We start from the raw sequence: 17133 nt of genomic DNA on the forward strand, positions 1-17133 counted from the left end.
GCAATTTCACCAGTTGCCATCACAGCCTGACACCATGCAAACATAATAAGTATTACAAAAGAGATGGGAGAGGCACCCTGCTCATCTTGCTTTTAGGTTTTTTTATTAGGTAAATGATCCAAAGACTCCATTCAGTTGTTTCTTTTTCAACAACATCACCGTTAGCCATTGGACTTCAGAACAAACATAAAAACCTTTAACTTTTGAGCAGAACAGAAAATGGCAAAGGTTGCAATCAAGTAACTTCTAAGTTCAATTAAGGATTCAACTATTTGAATGGAAACCAGATGTTTGTGCCCTGGGGATTGGGTTTGGAATCCTTGCTTTCCCCCATTGTTTAGAAGAAGTAAATTATGCAACAACATGTACAGAAGGTGTACAGTAAGGTATAAAGAAAGTGATGTGCATTTTCTTTTAACAAAAACAGGCTGAAAACAAGGTGTCTGAAATCAGAAAAATCTTCTCCTACTTTTCTGGCGTTATCTTCTAAAAAAGCGCACAAAGCCTGTTTTTTCTGTACCTAAATTTGACAACTGAACTTACTTGGAAAGATTTCAAAATACATACCTCTCCTGCATAGTGCTTCACTCCAAAATAATGCACAGCAACCCGAGGCTTCACGTAGAATGGGTTTTGCTAAAACAAAAACACATACAAATTTCTTTTTTTTTTTTGCTAAGGAAAATAAGGCCATCCTGCAGCTGAATAGTGAAGTTTTTCAAAACGGTTTGCTGGGTGTTGCCGAAATCTACTGACAGATAATGCAATGTCCATCTCAGTCTTACGCTTGAACATTCAATTCCCTTCCTCTTTGACACCAAAAAGAATGCAAAAAGGATGAACATACATCTGGGGTGAATGGAAAGGCATAGTGTGGTACAATTCACATGGTACAAGCAAAAAAAAAACAAAGACAAACATTTGGATTATGTAGCTTGGCACCGGGAGCCAAGCATATCCCATGTGGTCATCTACTGTAAGTATGGTAGGTCTATATGTGTACAGTACATACAGTACATACTGCCTACAGAACCTGTCCATTGTCTTCTGAGGGAGCCACTTTTGTGATATGAGGTGTCATTTATCATGGATTAATGGCTCAGTTTTGCACATTTCAACACATAACCTCTATGATTTATGGTTGTCATTAAGCCTGCATAGTCCTCCTGTTCCCAACTACAATGACAGACTGATCGCATTCAAAAAGTGTACATACTGTATATTTGATACTGCCTAGACAAAATACTGATTTGAGCCATTCTAGGTTTTGTGAGGCATATCCTTGAATACTTGCCCATACAAGGTACAGGATATTTAGTGTGCTTTACCTGAATTTTTTTAACCATTTATAGTAGTACCAGTTTTAGCATTTAGCATTAGGTCTGTATGTTCAAACACTTCCAATGGCTTAGCGAGTGGAATCATGCAGAAATCCTACCGAATGCTGATTGTGGAGTTTTTCAAGCAAAGTGCTGTCAGTTCCCTTCGGAAAGTGACTCTCTTCATTAATCAGTGCCAGAAGGCCCAATTTCTAAGAAACAAAAGAGAAATAATTGTCACCCTTCTGAAAAACGTCTAAATAGCTGGTCAAAACGTCACAATTGAAAATAACAGATATTATATGGCTAAATCACATTAAAAAAAAATAGTCTACTCATAACAGCCAAAAATAATTACCTTCTCAATCAAATCTAAACATTCTCCATTATCCATCCAGTTTATATCTTCCCAAAACAGACCCTCCCTAGAAAGACAAAAAGAGTTATATAAAGGCGAAACAAGAGATACATTACATATTCTAAAAAAATTGAATTGACTATTTTTTAGTTTTGTACTTTGCATAAATCAAAATAAAAAACACTAAAGAGAACATATAAAATAATACTGAAAGATTGTTGAGATCTGTCATAGCAATCCAGTCCCGTGTTCTAACTCAACATTCATAAATTACTAGTCTCTATGAAATGCTGTATTTTAATTCACTGTGATAATGAATAATATCATTTTTTTCTCTTGAGGCCAGGCTAGTTTAGTAGCCTAACTGTTTTTTGGGGTCTGGATCTGTTTCAGATCACCCGTTAAATAAGGTCTCGCTTTATCTTCAAAATAATTAAGTGTCTTTGCATAATTCTGAAGATACTCTTGATTAATCTCCAGGATTTACTAATTTATGTGGCTGGTTACATTTGTAACCATACATATATAGTACCTGGGTAATTCAGTGGAACACTTCAGGTGAAGTTCCTCACTCAAGGGGACAACACCAGAACTAATAATAATTCCTTACTTATATAGCGCTTTTTTGGACACTCCACTCAAAGTGCTTTACAGGTAATGGGGACTCCCCTCCTCCATCACCAATGTGCAGCACCACTTGGATGATGCGACGGCAGCCATAGTGCGCCAGAACGCTCACCACAGAATAGCTCTCACCGGGGAGGAGAGCAGAGTGGCGAAGCCAGTTTAGAGATGAAGATTATTAGGAGGCCATGAGTGGTAAAGGCCAATAGGAAATTTGGCCAGGACGCTGGGGTAACAATCCTACTCTTTCAGGAAATGCCCTGGGATTTTTAATGACCACAAAGAGTCAGGACCTCGGTCTTACATCTAACCCAGAGGACAGCACCTTTTTACAGTATAGTGTCCCCGTCACTATACTAGGGCATAAGGACCCACACAGACTGTAGAGTGAGCGCCCCCTACTGGCCCCAGTAACACCTCTTCCAGCAGCAACCTTAGTTTTTCCCAGGAGGTCTCCCATCTAGGTACTGACCAGGCTCACACCTGCTTAGCTTCAGTGGGTTGTCAATTGTGAGTTTTAGGGTGATATGGTTAAAAGCAATGATTCTTATTTATATTTAGGATATTCCTAAAAATCAATTCTAACATGTAATGTTGTCATATCTTACACAATTATAAACTATGGTTATAAATTCTTCATAATGTATAAAATTCCTGACTTCTGAAGTTAATGTTAATTATTTCCACATTAACTGGAACTATTCTGTTGTTCCAATATTTAAAATGAAATTTGCACATTTAAACCAGTATTGGCTACCACGTTTACATTATATCAGCGTTATTTAACAAAACACAATGAAATGCTGTAGCTTAATTGAAAAAAATGTGACAAAGCCATATATGTTAACTGTTATAGAATTTGATTGATTATTAATAAGAAGAACAAGAAGAATAATACCAACAAATATAAAGAGGGCAGAATTTAAAATAAGGGCAGAAACATCTGATTTTGAAGAGATTCAATCAATGCTGAATTTGTAGATCATGCCAAAGCAAAGATTGAGCTGAGCTTATCTGTTATCTCTCAATTTGCAATTACCGCCTCAGAGAATCACTACAGCCCTGGCATCAGGAGAAATTAAGTGTCATCGACACTGGTCACGCGCACTGTTAAGACTTAAACTCTAGAAGCCCAAAGCAAAAATTCCTCATCTAACAAGGGAAAAGGACATTGAACCACTACAGAGAACCACTGCCTTGAATCGGCTATGCCCTTAGAGAAAACCACTCAGTACACTGAGACATGGGCTACAGGCCCAGACTGTGCTCTGAGTGGAGGCTTCTACTGTTTCAGCTACCTGTTTAATGCTGTTTCACTGAGTTGCTGGTGATAAGCAGTTTCTTACAGACATCTTAATCCTTCAGTATTGCCTAAACTTCACTCTTACTATATGCGATACAGAACAGACAGAATCAAGATCAGGCTTTAGATATGAGACAAAAGACACAAAATATTTAAAAAATTAGAATCCACAGCTTACTTGTTATATTCAAGTTGTTCCAAAGAAAAAATGTGCTTGTTGAAATATTCCTGAAGTTTCTCATTTGCATAGTTTATATTGAACTGTTCAAAGCGATTGACCTGTGAATAAAGAAATGTTCATGAAGTAAATGATGGTGAACTCAGAGTCAGGGAGGTTTGCATTGGCTCTTAAATGTCGTTTTTTGTTTACATAAAAAAACAGTTTAGGATATATCAGCTAATTGAAACTTTTAATTTATATAGCATGATTTTTAAGCAGCAAACTAAGTTAGTTAAGAAAATTTTCAAAGAAATTTCAAGTTCTAAATGTTTAATCTGATTTGAATCATTTGAATGTGGCTTTTGAAAAGATTTTGATAAAGTGTACTTTATCCACATTTTATATAAATGGACTTACTGAACACTGCAAAAACAGAAAATAATTGATTACTTTTCCTAATCTGCCCTGTTTGAAACTAATGCAGACAAGTGTTAAGGTCACAAAATTCTGGTGTGATTTATTAACTGTCATGCCAATATAAACATAAAAAGATCTGAATCAGAACGCATATAGTAAGCAGGGGAAAACCATAAAGCCAAAGCCTTTTAAAATTATTAATATTTACATGTCAGTGCCTGAGTAATATGATATCCTGATTCTTTTTTTAGAAAAACTACTTTGCTGCGGGTCATAACTTTCAAAGATTTATACATTTGCACTTGTTGATCTCCAGAATTTATTATCAAACATGTCAAAACTCATTTTCTCAGTGCAAGGTTTAATGGTTTCATCTGACCTACCTCAAAGTTTTCAAATCCAAATATATCCAGAATCCCTATTGACTTGAAGTCCTCCTTTCCTCTTATCCTGCTGTTGAGTTTTCTTATTATCCAGGTAAAACATTGGGAATAAAGTGCCATAGCCATGGAATCTCTGGAGTCCACTGCCTGTTTGGAAAGCAAAGCCAGTTGACCACAGCACTTGCAAGGTTTGAGATACCAACTAAAAAAGTCACGAGTTAGCCTTTGATATTAATGGAATAGGGTCTGTTTGTGATTTCCATAACAAAAAGTAAGAGAAAAAATGCCCAAGAAAATAAATCTCACCACCAGCTGTAACTATGATGCATCTTAAACAGCAAAGCCTTATGTGTTTAATTAACACTTTTAAACTATCAGGATCAAAGAAGAATCCCTAGATGGTTGCTCTGATGTCCCAGGCCTTGGGAATGTATGTTCTTCTTTGAGTTGTGATGTGGCTTTCCTCCTCTGTATGTTCCATCAATTGAATGAATCTCGCCAAAGGGCTGAAGTGTAGCGAGATAGAAATGCAGTGGTGTTTTGAAGTGCAGGAACAAACTAATTGATCCAAGCCAATTCTTAACTTTAACATGGCTGGGTAGATTGCTCCAGACTCCAACAGCCCCATATGGAAAAACCTGCCTGCTGATCTCTCTGTTTTAAATGCACTTTTCTGTAGCGTCCACTTTTATCTTCTGGTTCAAATTTCACTTCTGATGCTGAGGAAATCAGTTGGGTTAACTTTTCTCATTGTCTTAGAAGACTTAAAATACTTGTATCAAGTCCCTCATAGTCTTCTCTGTTGAAGACTAAAAAGATTCAGTTCTTATAGCCTGCTAGTTCCCAACATTCCTTTAAATCCAGTAAAGGACCTATTTACTTTTGTTTGGACTGATGCTTAATTTCCCGAGTGCCCCTTTGAATATCTGCTGATGTTTGTAGACAAGATCAGGGTCTCGAATCAGCGATGACGCTGTTTAAATTCATGCTGCTGAGCCGCGGCTCTCACCTGCTCCACAGTGAGTGGTGTCGAGATCTCCTCTCCCCTGAGAATCATGGACCTGTGTGTGAGCACCTCAGCAAGCTGTCCTGAGTCCAGCCCAAGAAGCTCTGCCGTTCTGCCCAAAGCTTCAAAGTGCAAAAACAATGACAATGCTGTTGGTTTTCCATCTACTGTACAACCAGCTGCAAGTTCTCAGGACCTGGTCACATTTTTCTCTTCTGCTATGTCTTACCGAGTGATTAAACTCCACAATATAGACTACATTCTTATGCCTATATTGTATATCTATAACATCTACAGTATTATGCCTAAGATGGAACACTGTTTTATTCAACACAACTGCATCTACAAGTTTCTGGAGTCATTCCACTTCCACCTACTACAATTTACTGACAGTGGTTTCAACTGAACACTGGCCATCTTTAAGCAGCAATTAAAAATAATGACAAGTAATAGGTTTATTCCATGCTGAAAAGAGAAGAAACGAAACACAATGTTTTGGCTCTGGAGCCTTCTTCGGGTGTGCATCTGGGGGTCCTGTTTCTTTTCTTCTCTTTTCAGCAGGGAATAAACATTTACTTGTTCCTTTGCGGCCTACACATGCTGACGCAGCTACCCACCTGAACTACACTGTTTTTTTAGATGATCCGATCTATATGTAATCCAGGGAATATTAATCAGGTGAACAGGGGAAAAATATACAAAGTGTCATAACACTGATAAGCCTTTTAAGAAAGGAAAGAGAAAGCCATGTACCTCACAAAGCGTTTACTGACCTGATTTTGAGGAGACCTGTGCCCCGCCTGCCGTCATGAACTCCACATTTCCTATGTGAAGAATCCCAGCCAAGAGCCGAAGAATTTCTTGGATGTTCTCTGCACTGAACTGCATTGTCTTCATTGCATTCTTAAGAGAGACACAGAGACCGCAGTGAGGTGTGTAGATGAGAAAAGCATAGTTGCAAAATCTTGATTTTCTATGATTTGCAGGACACCTTTAGCAAAATGGAAATACAACCAACTCCCTGGCTACCTAACTCACTGACATTCTAACAATATATTTTATAAGGATTAATTAATGTGTCGTCTATTTATATTTTTAGAATCACTTAGAGAAAAATCCTACCCATACCCAATACTCGAGGTGTAATTTTGCTTTATATGTATACTGTGAAGTGTGAACCTCCTTTCCAGCAATATATTGACAATATTCTTGAGCCAACAGTTTTTCTGATCCTGCAAGCTAATTTGGTTTTGTTTATTTTCTACCAGAACAAAACAAGACCACACAGTGCAGGGATTACTGTATCACAGTTTCAGAAAAACAAGGCTGAGGTTGTGCTCCTTCATTCAATTCATTCTTCTCCTGACCCAAGCACCATGGAACACCTGTGGGACGAACTTGCCAGTTCCTTGCTATTAAGATGAGACAACTGAGCCTTGGCAGTCTTTGCCAGCTGGCTGTCGCTCCCACAGCAGTCTAACTATAGCCCGACCAAGGCTGCCAGGACTGTGTTAATGTTCACAGAGGCTATACCCAATGCTAACCTTTTAAATATGTTCATTTTGATAAGCATAAAGCACATTACATACTGAAAACTGACTGGTATTTTATTCACAATTTCTGTCTTTTTGATATCTATGTTCAAACTATTTGATTAGACCTAAGGGCTGCATTTTTTGTGCCTCAATTTATTACTATGTACCTTGCACCTGATAAAACCTTGGATACTTATACGGTCTGCAATTCAGTTATTTTAGATTTACCACTTCCTTTTTGACTTTTTATTATATCTAAGTTTTAATCAGCGTTCTTAATCAATGTGGTTCGCCTACACACTTGCTCAGGAGGGATGAGGACTGTTAACTCTTGGACCTGCCATTGGAACTCTGACAGACACAGCTCTTACCGAACCTCAATGACGAACTTTAATGGTCACTACAATAAGACGTGCCAAACGAGTCCTGGCCTACTGAAACCTACCACAAAACAGAGACTTTTGGCCAATTGGACACACCAATTTGGGTGCGAGAGCTGAATTTAACTCGGCAAGGCTCTACATGAGCATTACAAAATCCCGAGTTGCCCAACAGATTGCTGAGTCTTTCATAATACAACACAAATCTTCTTTGTCGGCTTAAGCTCCTAGATCTAACAGAGCAATTCAAATGATGTATTAGCATGTGCAACTGCCTTGAAATGAGCTGTGGCTGAGCTGTGAATATGTGATCATTCATTCTTCTGTAGCACTTACCAGAACTTCATGGAAAGTGTTTTTGTCATTGATTGTCTTGTCTTCAATGCACCCAGACTGTTTAAGGTAATAATAGCTGTCAGGTTGGGACAGATAAAATGCTTCTGCAAAACACAAACAGAGTTAAGCAGTTACGATAATTCAACACCTAAGAGCCTGCCAGTCTTTCAACAAGCCTTTTGAACAGGCACACATACAGGGTTGTTTTCAACATTTCTTCTCTGTACCAAACGTGAATCAGCCACCTACTACGAAATGTTAATTTTTTGGGGGTTGCAAATTAGTTTGAAATAATTCTACGAGTATTTGTTGGATTAAGACATTAAGACTGACATTACCATTGCAAGCAAGTCTCTGTGATAAAGAACAAGCAGGCTATTGATGGAAAGTAAGATGCAAAAGCTTGGCCAGATCAAATTGTGAGCTTTGAAAGCTTTAAAGTGCACCACAGTTGACTTTCTTAAACAAGTGACAATGTTGCTTCTTCTTGTGCTGCCAAGGCTACGTGTGGTTTGGTCAAAGGAGGCAGTCCAGTGTTGTAATGGAGTGCAATGGCACATACATCCTGTCTTATTCTCACCTCTTTGCTCTGCATTGGTTCCTGCCAGCAGAGCGTAAAAAATGTGATAGTTTCTCTCACCGGGGTTATGTCTCACCACACGGTTCTGCAAGGAAACAGAAAATACAGCTGCATGTGAAAAGATAACTGAACCTCAACAATAAGACCCCAGCGAGTCCTGCTTGCAAATGGCTGAAGAATATACTGCAGCAATGAGCCTTACCTTCTCTAATAAATCTTGGGTTGAAAATAACAATTAAGGCAAATGACATAGTGTGTGAAGTTCTATTGGGTGAACGTTGTTTAAACAAACAGTCGAACTGTTTAATGCATCCGTTGGTGTTTTGTTTTTCAAGGAGACGCTCGAACTGTCAGATTATCTGCTTCTGGCTCAAATAAAGGTCATGCAAAATATGTCATCCAATTTTTTCATTTTGAAGATTACCGACAGATTAGTATCATTGCATAATATCTCTCCGTGTAGATGAAGGGTGTCCTAGATCTGGAGAACAAATGACTTACTGGCATAATTGAGGGGAAATAGAAATGGCAGGATTTAGCGCTATTTTCCAGTCATGTGCTCTACATCTATAAGGAAGAGTGAAATCCAGCAAAGCTCTCCTTACACAACAAGGAAAGACTTAAATCCATTATTTGATTATCCAGTAAATACTTTCCATCTAATTCAAATCCTACACCTTTTTAGTAGCATGTCATTATCCTGCCCTTAAAAATAAAAAAAATAATTTTACATTTTCTCCTCCTCCTTGACTGTTATACAGCTACAGGCCAGTACGCAGCATTTCAAACTGTATACTGTACAGATTTTAAGAGGTGCAGTTTTGACTGTGAGGATTTTTTTTGTCAATCCAAGTACTGGACATCTTGGATAGAAGGTCAGGGGATGTTTTCTAAAAACAGTTCTGTTATAACAATAGAATGGATCAGGACTCATGGCTACCAGCTCTGTCAAAATTAACTGCTACCTCCTCACTTAGGAAAACTTTCATGAGCAGCACTTTTACATAAAAAAGGATACAATCAACGATTTTGCCTCCCTGAATGTTCCCCTTTTGGCAAAAATTCAGCTGTACAAACTTCCCAAAGCGGCTGGAATTGTTGTTGTAAACAGTTTTGGCATTTCCAAAAGCTTCCATGATTGGGCTGTAGGATAAATGAAAAAAGATAAAACGACATTACTAAAACAAAATGGCAAACAAAGTCATGTCAGACTACTGGCAATTGTTTCAGAATAAGTAAATAACCTGAGGACAAATAGTAAATACTGAAGACATCATTGAGCACATTTAATAAGCAAACCATTTTATAAAGTTTAATAAAACATCTTTACAAGGTTAAGGAGTATAGTACCTTTATTAAAAATCAATTTTTCCTTGTGTCAATTTAAGCATTATGGTATACACACTAAATCTTTAAAATTACAACAAAGCTTTCAGGGAAATTACAGAGGGTGAATGTATTCAAGGAAAGTCAACATAATGCACGATGAGACTAGCATCATTCTTTATAAACTACAATGGAAAGATGTTCAATTTTACAGTAGTACGTAAAATGTGTTCTTGACTGAGGTAACAGAATTGATACAGATTTCGAAACTTAAAGTATAAATATATTGAAAAATGGTGTTTGATTTAGGCCCAATGACCCAAAGAGCTCAGGGCCTTCCTTCTCCCACAAGATGGGGGCATTGAGGCAAGCTGATAAGAATATCTTTCACAGAAATTTTAATGTTTTCCTAACTCTTATGAGTTGAAGAAGTTCAAGTGGGTAGCTGCGTCAGCATGTGTAGCCTGCAAAAGACAGGTAAAGGTTTATTCTATGCTGAAAGGAAAAGACAAGAGACACACCATTTTGGCTGTACTGCCGTCTTCAGGTGGACACAGCCAAAATGTTGTGTCTCTTTTCTTTTTCTTTCAGCATGGAAAAAAACCTTTACCTGATACTTATCTCTGTGGCTACTTGCACTATGCTTGGCACAACTGTCCCGGTCGCAGAACACTAATATTCCCACACCTGCTTTCCAAAAGGGCTTGTTCTACATGGGATGTTTTTTCCTTCGAAGTGACTTCCAGTGAGTGTTGACTCATGGCGGAGAGGAACTTGAGGATCAACTTTGTGCTTTCTGTCTTGCCAGCACCACTTTCTCCACTGAAAAACAAGAGAAGATATAGATATATAGATGTATAGGCTGCTGAAGTACTACTGACAGCCTTTCAAGCCATTGCTGCAAGCATTGAAGTCAGGAAAACTAGCCGCGAAGTCAGGACAATTACAAAAAGTTTATAAATAATGCGCTCATTAAGAGAACAGACATTAATTAAATCAAAGTCATGATTGGGATGCTGATTACGTGCCTTTAAAACTGGATTTGGTCAAAACTAGAACACAAAGCAGAATTCTCATGTGTTAAGATAGTACACTGTATTATCCGTTTAGTTCATTTACACTAAACTACACTAAACACAGCTCATTGTAATGTGTACAGTAAATAGAAAACCTAAGTCTCCTTTGTGGTAAAACATAGCTTCATAAATACAATATATCATGCACTAAAACCTGGGGACATCTCACGCTACAACGTGAACTCAGATTCTGGCAGTTCTATAGCATAAACTGATTATTTGCTGAAATGTTGGAGCATTTCCATACTGTGTGCAACTGAAAACTCACATCTTATTTCCTTTTTGGAGGTTGAAAAGATGTAAATGAAATTCCTATTTAAAATGTCTCTATTAAACAGGAGGCTGCCCACTAGAGGGCAGACATTGCTCTGTAAAGAAGTTAACAGGCACATGATATAACTAAAAAGGTCACACTCAGCTCATGCAAGTGAATCATGAACGATTCCATCTTAAGTCAGAATTTTGGCAGATAGAACATATGAAACAAATAAGTCTTTTAAAGAAGCAGACTGTGTCTCTGTGCAGCTAGGACTGGAACATTACTGAGTACTGCAGAAAGGTTATCTATTTGGCTCTGAAAACTATCAAATGCTATGATATTCAATTTCAAAGTATGGCATGCGGTCTCAAACGTAAACTTACAGAATATCCTTACACTCCAAAAACATAATTCATTAATGAATTGTTAATACAAATTCCTTGCATTTATATAGCATTTTTTTTTTATATAGCCTATGGCATCTCAAAAGTCTTTACATACACTTCCATCACCACATTGTTGCCATTATGTGCTAACAGCCTCACTAAGCAGCAGATCAGGTAAAGAAGTGAAAAATGACTTCACCAGCTTAATCAAGGGGACTCTATAGGTAGGTCAGATTGTATGAGCAAACAGTATAATAAGCCGCACCCCTACTCTAAAAAAATAGGCAAGACCTCCTTTTAATATGTCTCCCCCTGAAGGAGGTGAATTCTGAATTGTAGCCTAAAGGAAAGGGAGCCTCCTACTTCTCCACCAACACCACCACAGCAGCAACCTGATGTTCCTTGGAGGTCTCCCATCTGAATACTGACCAGTCCAAACCCTTGCTTTACTCTGACATCAGACTACAAGGTGGGCATGCTACAGTGCCGGTCTATTAGACATCACATACACTTATTTGACAGTTAAATATCGTCCATGTTTGCTAGACAATCACTATAGCAAGTTAAGATTTTAAGTTTAATTAAACTAAGTTAAACTAAACTCATTTAACTAATACAGAGAACAACAATTCCATAGATATTTACAAATGGCAGTGCATTGTAAAATGAATTAAAACTTAACAACATTTATTAGGTTTATAAATCATTCTTACAAATGAAAGAATGAGAAAGATAATGAAAAACTAAAGAAAGATAATTGTTCTGAAGCACAGCGAGTCAGCTTTACGCCTGCTCTTAACTAGAGTGACTCAATAATTGTTGAACTGACACTAAACCCAGGTTTAACATCATTCAGTTCAGCCTCCCTATGTAACAGATGATAGAAAGTGCCAAGCAATCCCAGTAAGAACCCCCTAATCTCTGTTGTTCACATCCAGCCATGGGCATCTTGTTTCAAGGCATGAAGAATACAGTCTAGCTGCGTATTTCTGTCACTCCAATAGGATCATTTTCAAGTCTGAAAAAAAAACAGCTTTCTTGCTTTCTGGGTGTGAGGGCTTGATAGTGGGACTTGGAAACTTTACTGCACAAAAGCAGCCTATAATTATGATCTGTAACTGTGTGCCAATTTGAGAGAAAAAAAAATGTTTCCAACAACCAACAACCAGCAAGTGCACAAACAAAGCAGCCAGGCCAGTTAAAAACCAGCCAGGTGGTAGGCATGCTTATTGTCAACACTGTTATCTGATGACCCCTGTCTTTCCGGTCCCAAATGAATAGCTCACATAGAGGTTTAATTTAAAAGATCTTGAAGAGAAGAAGTGTTCTCTCTTCCCGTCACATTATATTACAGAAATAATTTAAAGGCAGTACAGCAGCATCACTGACATAGACTTTCACATGTACAAAATATCTCAGACAACAAAACACACCATGTGTGTGGGAGATACGTAGGTTATATTTGACAACATTACACAAAGACAAAACATAATATTTCCCAAAACTAAACAGTCATCTGCCTTGCAAAAAAAACAAACCCATTCTGCTTTCTCTGAAAAGGCCTTATTTTGAGAATAAAACCTGCTATTTATCTTTGACTGCAAGAGGAATCTTGTATTTTTTACTGTGAAGGCCACACTGCACAACACTCCCCTGTGAGACTCCTGAAGAAGTTCTGGACAATATCAGAAACTTTTCAGGAAAACAAAAGGCCTCCAAAACCACTGCTTCTTATTTCTGTGTGTGTATGCATAGAGAAATTTAACTCCTGTAACCAAAATGAAGTCACAGTCAATTACAGTATATTAGCTGTCCCTCTGTTCTAAATTTTGGACTGCACTGATAGCTCTATGCCACTTATTTGTAATACAACAAATGATTAAAACTTCATCAAATTAAAGTAAACAGCTTCATAAATAAATCTGGCATGTCTTCAGCTCAGAAGTATATTATTAAATTAGGTCACATTCAGGCTGTTCCTTTATTCTTCACAAATACTACCAGATGGGCCCAGTGAATGGTCTATGCTCTGGAATGCGGTCTATAAAAATATTTATATTGAACACAGAAGTGGGGGTTGCAGTGGAGCTTGAAGCTTTTTGAAGGAAAAGTAACATTTAATAGCCTGTTCATTTATACAATGTCAGAAAAGATGTAGACGCTTGTCATGCAGTGCTTTTAGGGGGTGCAAAAATACACCAAGGACTGAACACACATAAAAAGCCATGCTGCAGAGGGATAACGCACTGAACACAATGAGAGTGACCAATAAATATTATTTTCTTTAAAGCATTTCTGAGGCTGTTAAGAAATATTTACATGACATCTAGAAATCTTGAGGATGTGATAAGCAAATGTCCAATTACAGTTTTAGAACTCTATATTTAAGTACTGTTTATTGTTATGTAAATGAATAACAAATCATATGGGTATTATTTCCTTAGCAGAGGCATTTATCCAGAGTGATGCAAAGAGTTAATGAAGTTTTATGTGGTGAGGGTATGACAAGAAACAGCAGATATAAATGCAAATGTGATCAGGACAACAAGGGCAAACACAATAATACTGGTATATTTAGAGCAGGTGCAACACAAGACCAAACTTAAAAAAGGGAAATGCAGCTCTCCATATAAAGCTCAGCGGAGCACTCTGCTCATCCCATAGTTTTTCATTTTCACATACCCTGTCGACAGAGACCACTTCACTTGACCTGTTCAACCACAGCCCAGTAAAACCACTTCAGGACTCTGAAAGGATGATGGCTCCATGCAATAGAGGTAAAGATGAAGGGAAGATGCCGTCTCTGCCAGCGCAACTGAGAGCCCTTCAAATGTGAACTGTCGACATAACTGCACGGCTTAGAGCAAGTGAGCCAGGCTGGTGTTGGGCTGCTCTCACTCTTAAAGTCTCCCTGCTGGAAACGCCACCAAAAACCATGTAAAACCTATTTGCCTTAAGCACTCCTGTTCTCATTATATTCACTGAATCTGAGGAAAGTCAGAAACATTGTTAAAGACAGCACGGCTGAGATGTCAGGCCTTGCCACAAGTTTCTCTTTTCAGACCCCTAAAACTGAGCAGGAGCTGAATTATCAGACACGTTTGAAAACGATCCCAATGCTCATCAGATCTCTTCCAGAAAACATTAATATCTGAAGTCTGTTTCCAGGCTCCATGGTGTACACTAGAAATATTTGCTGTGTATGTTGTAATAGATGGCACTTCAAATTTATGGTAAGTTCGGGTTTTCGGTGACTTGGCTCTTGCAGTGACAAGCCTATAAACAGTCCAAACTGCCAGTGTGCGTTTATTAAATTTGGTAGGCTAATTGGAATTTTCTCAATTCTTTCATACCCCAGGGAGTACTGGATTAGTTTTACAGACCTGGAGTGTAATCAAGGGCTTTCGAAAGCCAAGTAAGGATGAAGACAGACAGCACTTCTTAATCAAAATTAAGTTACAATTTAATTACACCGCAAGGCAGTCTCTTCTTTGTAATGTTCTCTGTTATTATTAGACTATGTACAACTGGCCAAGCCACAGCAGCGTCTGTGATGGTGGAGGATACTTCCAAACAGCCATCCAGTATAGTTATGAGTGTTTAGTTACGGAAAATGTCTGTGTTGTCTTGCATTTACCTTGGGTGAACACTTGGAAACAATGGATTAGTGTTTTTGTTGTGTTCCCTCTGAGCAGTTAAGCAAAGACTACTTCATGCCCAGAGAAACTAATAATGTAACCAGCACAATATAACTCTAAATCCTCCATGTACCCAGTCTCTTGTCCAAGAAAAACTCAGACAAAATCTTCTTTGAGGATGGGCAATTTCCTGTGAATCTATCAGTGTTAAGTACTTCAGGGCTCTAATAATATAACTCCACTCTGTTATTTGTGAGAATGAAACACAGCTTCCCTTTCCAAAACTTTGAGGAGCCTATAAGAGTTGTCTGAATATGATTGTTAATATTAATTATTTAAGAAATCTTGAACTGTTCCAGGGTTTTCTGTAGCACATTGCATCCTCTGTACCAGGGTGAAAGGTTAGTGTGATCTTAAAAAATCCCAGAATATTTCTTGAAAAGAGTAGAGGTGTGACCCCGATATCCTGGTCAAATTCTATCCTGGCCTTTACCAGTCATGACCTCCTAGTAATCCCCATGTATGAATTGGCTTCAGCATTCTGTTCTCCTCCTCTCTAATAGCTGATGTGTGGTGAGCCTACTGGCATACTTTGACTGCCGTTGCATCATCCAAGTGGGGGCTACACATTGGTGGAGGGGAATCCCCATAACTGTAATGTTCTTTGAGTGGAGCGCCCAGAAAAGCGCTATACAAGTGTAATACATGATTATTATGGCATTAATAATTGATTTAGGTGGTAGCTGCATGATAATTCAGGATTGGATTAAAAAGCCTACAAGATGGAAGACTTAAACAAATTTCATATACTGTAAGTGGTGTTGTATTTGCATTAGCCTTACTTGCTATCATGCTGTTATGATCTGTGACGTAAAAGATATCATGGTACTAACGCTGTGAAGCTAACAAATTTGTGAATTTTCCCATAAAATTGCCTTCCTGCAGATTTTCTTTGACATTTATAGCCACGTGGCTTTAATTTTCACCTAAAGAATGGGCTTCAGCCTACAGTCCCTCCAGAACTTTCGTACTGTATCAGATTGTGTCTGGATTTTATTATCTCCTTGCCTGAGGCTGCCTCCTCAATCCAGTTAAACTGCCAATGTACAATTTATTGCTCTACAACTTGAGATTTATTTGACAATCAAACAGTTAATTGAACTGCTCAGCTTTCAGACCAAGCAGCAATAAGGGCACTCTGTAACACACCCTGTAGAAACCAAGCACACAGTACTTAGATATGATATACACTTAACAAAAAAGTAGCTGATACGATCCCCAAGTATAAAGAAAAAAACTGTGAACAAACTAAAATTTTACGGTAGGCTATCAGCTTGTATTGTACAGCTGCAATGTCACTAACTACTGTAGGGTATTATTTTTAAGGTTAAACAATACCACAACCAGCTGTTTTCACAAATTAAATCATAAACACACTAATGACTCAACTAAGCTGAAGCTAAAACATTCAGTCATAACTTACTGAAGTCAAGGGCAGAAAGAATTAGAGGAAACAGTTGTAGTGAAGCACTAAGATCTTCTCTACATTTCCTGCAACAGTACTGAGAAATAGGTGCCAAACATACAGAAAATCATAATTCCTTTATTAATTTATTAGACAAATTAAATAAGGTTTAACTTATAATTACCTTCAGCCTGTCATATGTGGTTCACACAACTCAATTTGTGCTTTTGAGCATATATACCCCAGCTTCTAAAGTAGTGTGGAGAAGTTTGTATTTTTTATTTTTAAATAGATTCTTTTAGGATTTTCATTTAACTCTGTATGAATTCAACATTTTTTAGAAATGAGATTTATTAAGGGACCTTTGTAAATGAAGCCACAATGACAACCATGCAAAACCCATGGCAGTGAACAGAACCCACATTCACAAAAGACTCGGATCTGACAATGAATCATTTGTTTCTCGCAGTGAATGACAGGAAGTTGGGGTGAACTGTTGCAGCCCTGACTGTTAAATTACTAACTTTGCTTCAAGTTTCAGTCTGAAGACAACCTAGACTTTCCACACAAAAAAAGTCTGCA

At 37.9% G+C, this 17133-nt stretch overlaps 1 protein-coding gene across 4 annotated transcripts in view; it reads right to left on the bottom strand.

Annotated features, from left to right (window-relative positions):
* Positions 1–17133, bottom strand: part of myo10 (myosin X) — a 137072-nt gene that overhangs the window by 48402 nt on the left and 71537 nt on the right. For 3 of the 4 annotated variants that reach the window (XM_088643911.1, XM_088643909.1, XM_088643913.1), the window contains exons 5-15: positions 10415–10549; positions 9406–9544; positions 8402–8486; positions 7822–7925; positions 6344–6473; positions 5574–5692; positions 4565–4711; positions 3783–3883; positions 1678–1744; positions 1439–1531; positions 568–636 (exon numbers count right to left, since the gene is read on the bottom strand). In XM_088643911.1, the coding sequence (XP_088500037.1) occupies positions 568–636; positions 1439–1531; positions 1678–1744; positions 3783–3883; positions 4565–4711; positions 5574–5692; positions 6344–6473; positions 7822–7925; positions 8402–8486; positions 9406–9544; positions 10415–10549 (1189 nt within the window). Of the gene's footprint in view, positions 1–567; positions 637–1438; positions 1532–1677; positions 1745–3782; positions 3884–4564; positions 4712–5573; positions 5693–6343; positions 6474–7821; positions 7926–8401; positions 8487–8603; positions 8618–9405; positions 9545–10414; positions 10550–17133 lie in introns of all 4 variants that reach the window. The other variant, XM_088643910.1, reaches the window with a different exon arrangement.

The sequence above is a fragment of the Lepisosteus platostomus genome, chromosome 8 (genome assembly GCF_059453375.1).
Source record: "Lepisosteus platostomus isolate fLepPlt1 chromosome 8, fLepPlt1.hap1, whole genome shotgun sequence".
Classification (NCBI taxonomy): domain Eukaryota; kingdom Metazoa; phylum Chordata; class Actinopteri; order Semionotiformes; family Lepisosteidae; genus Lepisosteus; species Lepisosteus platostomus.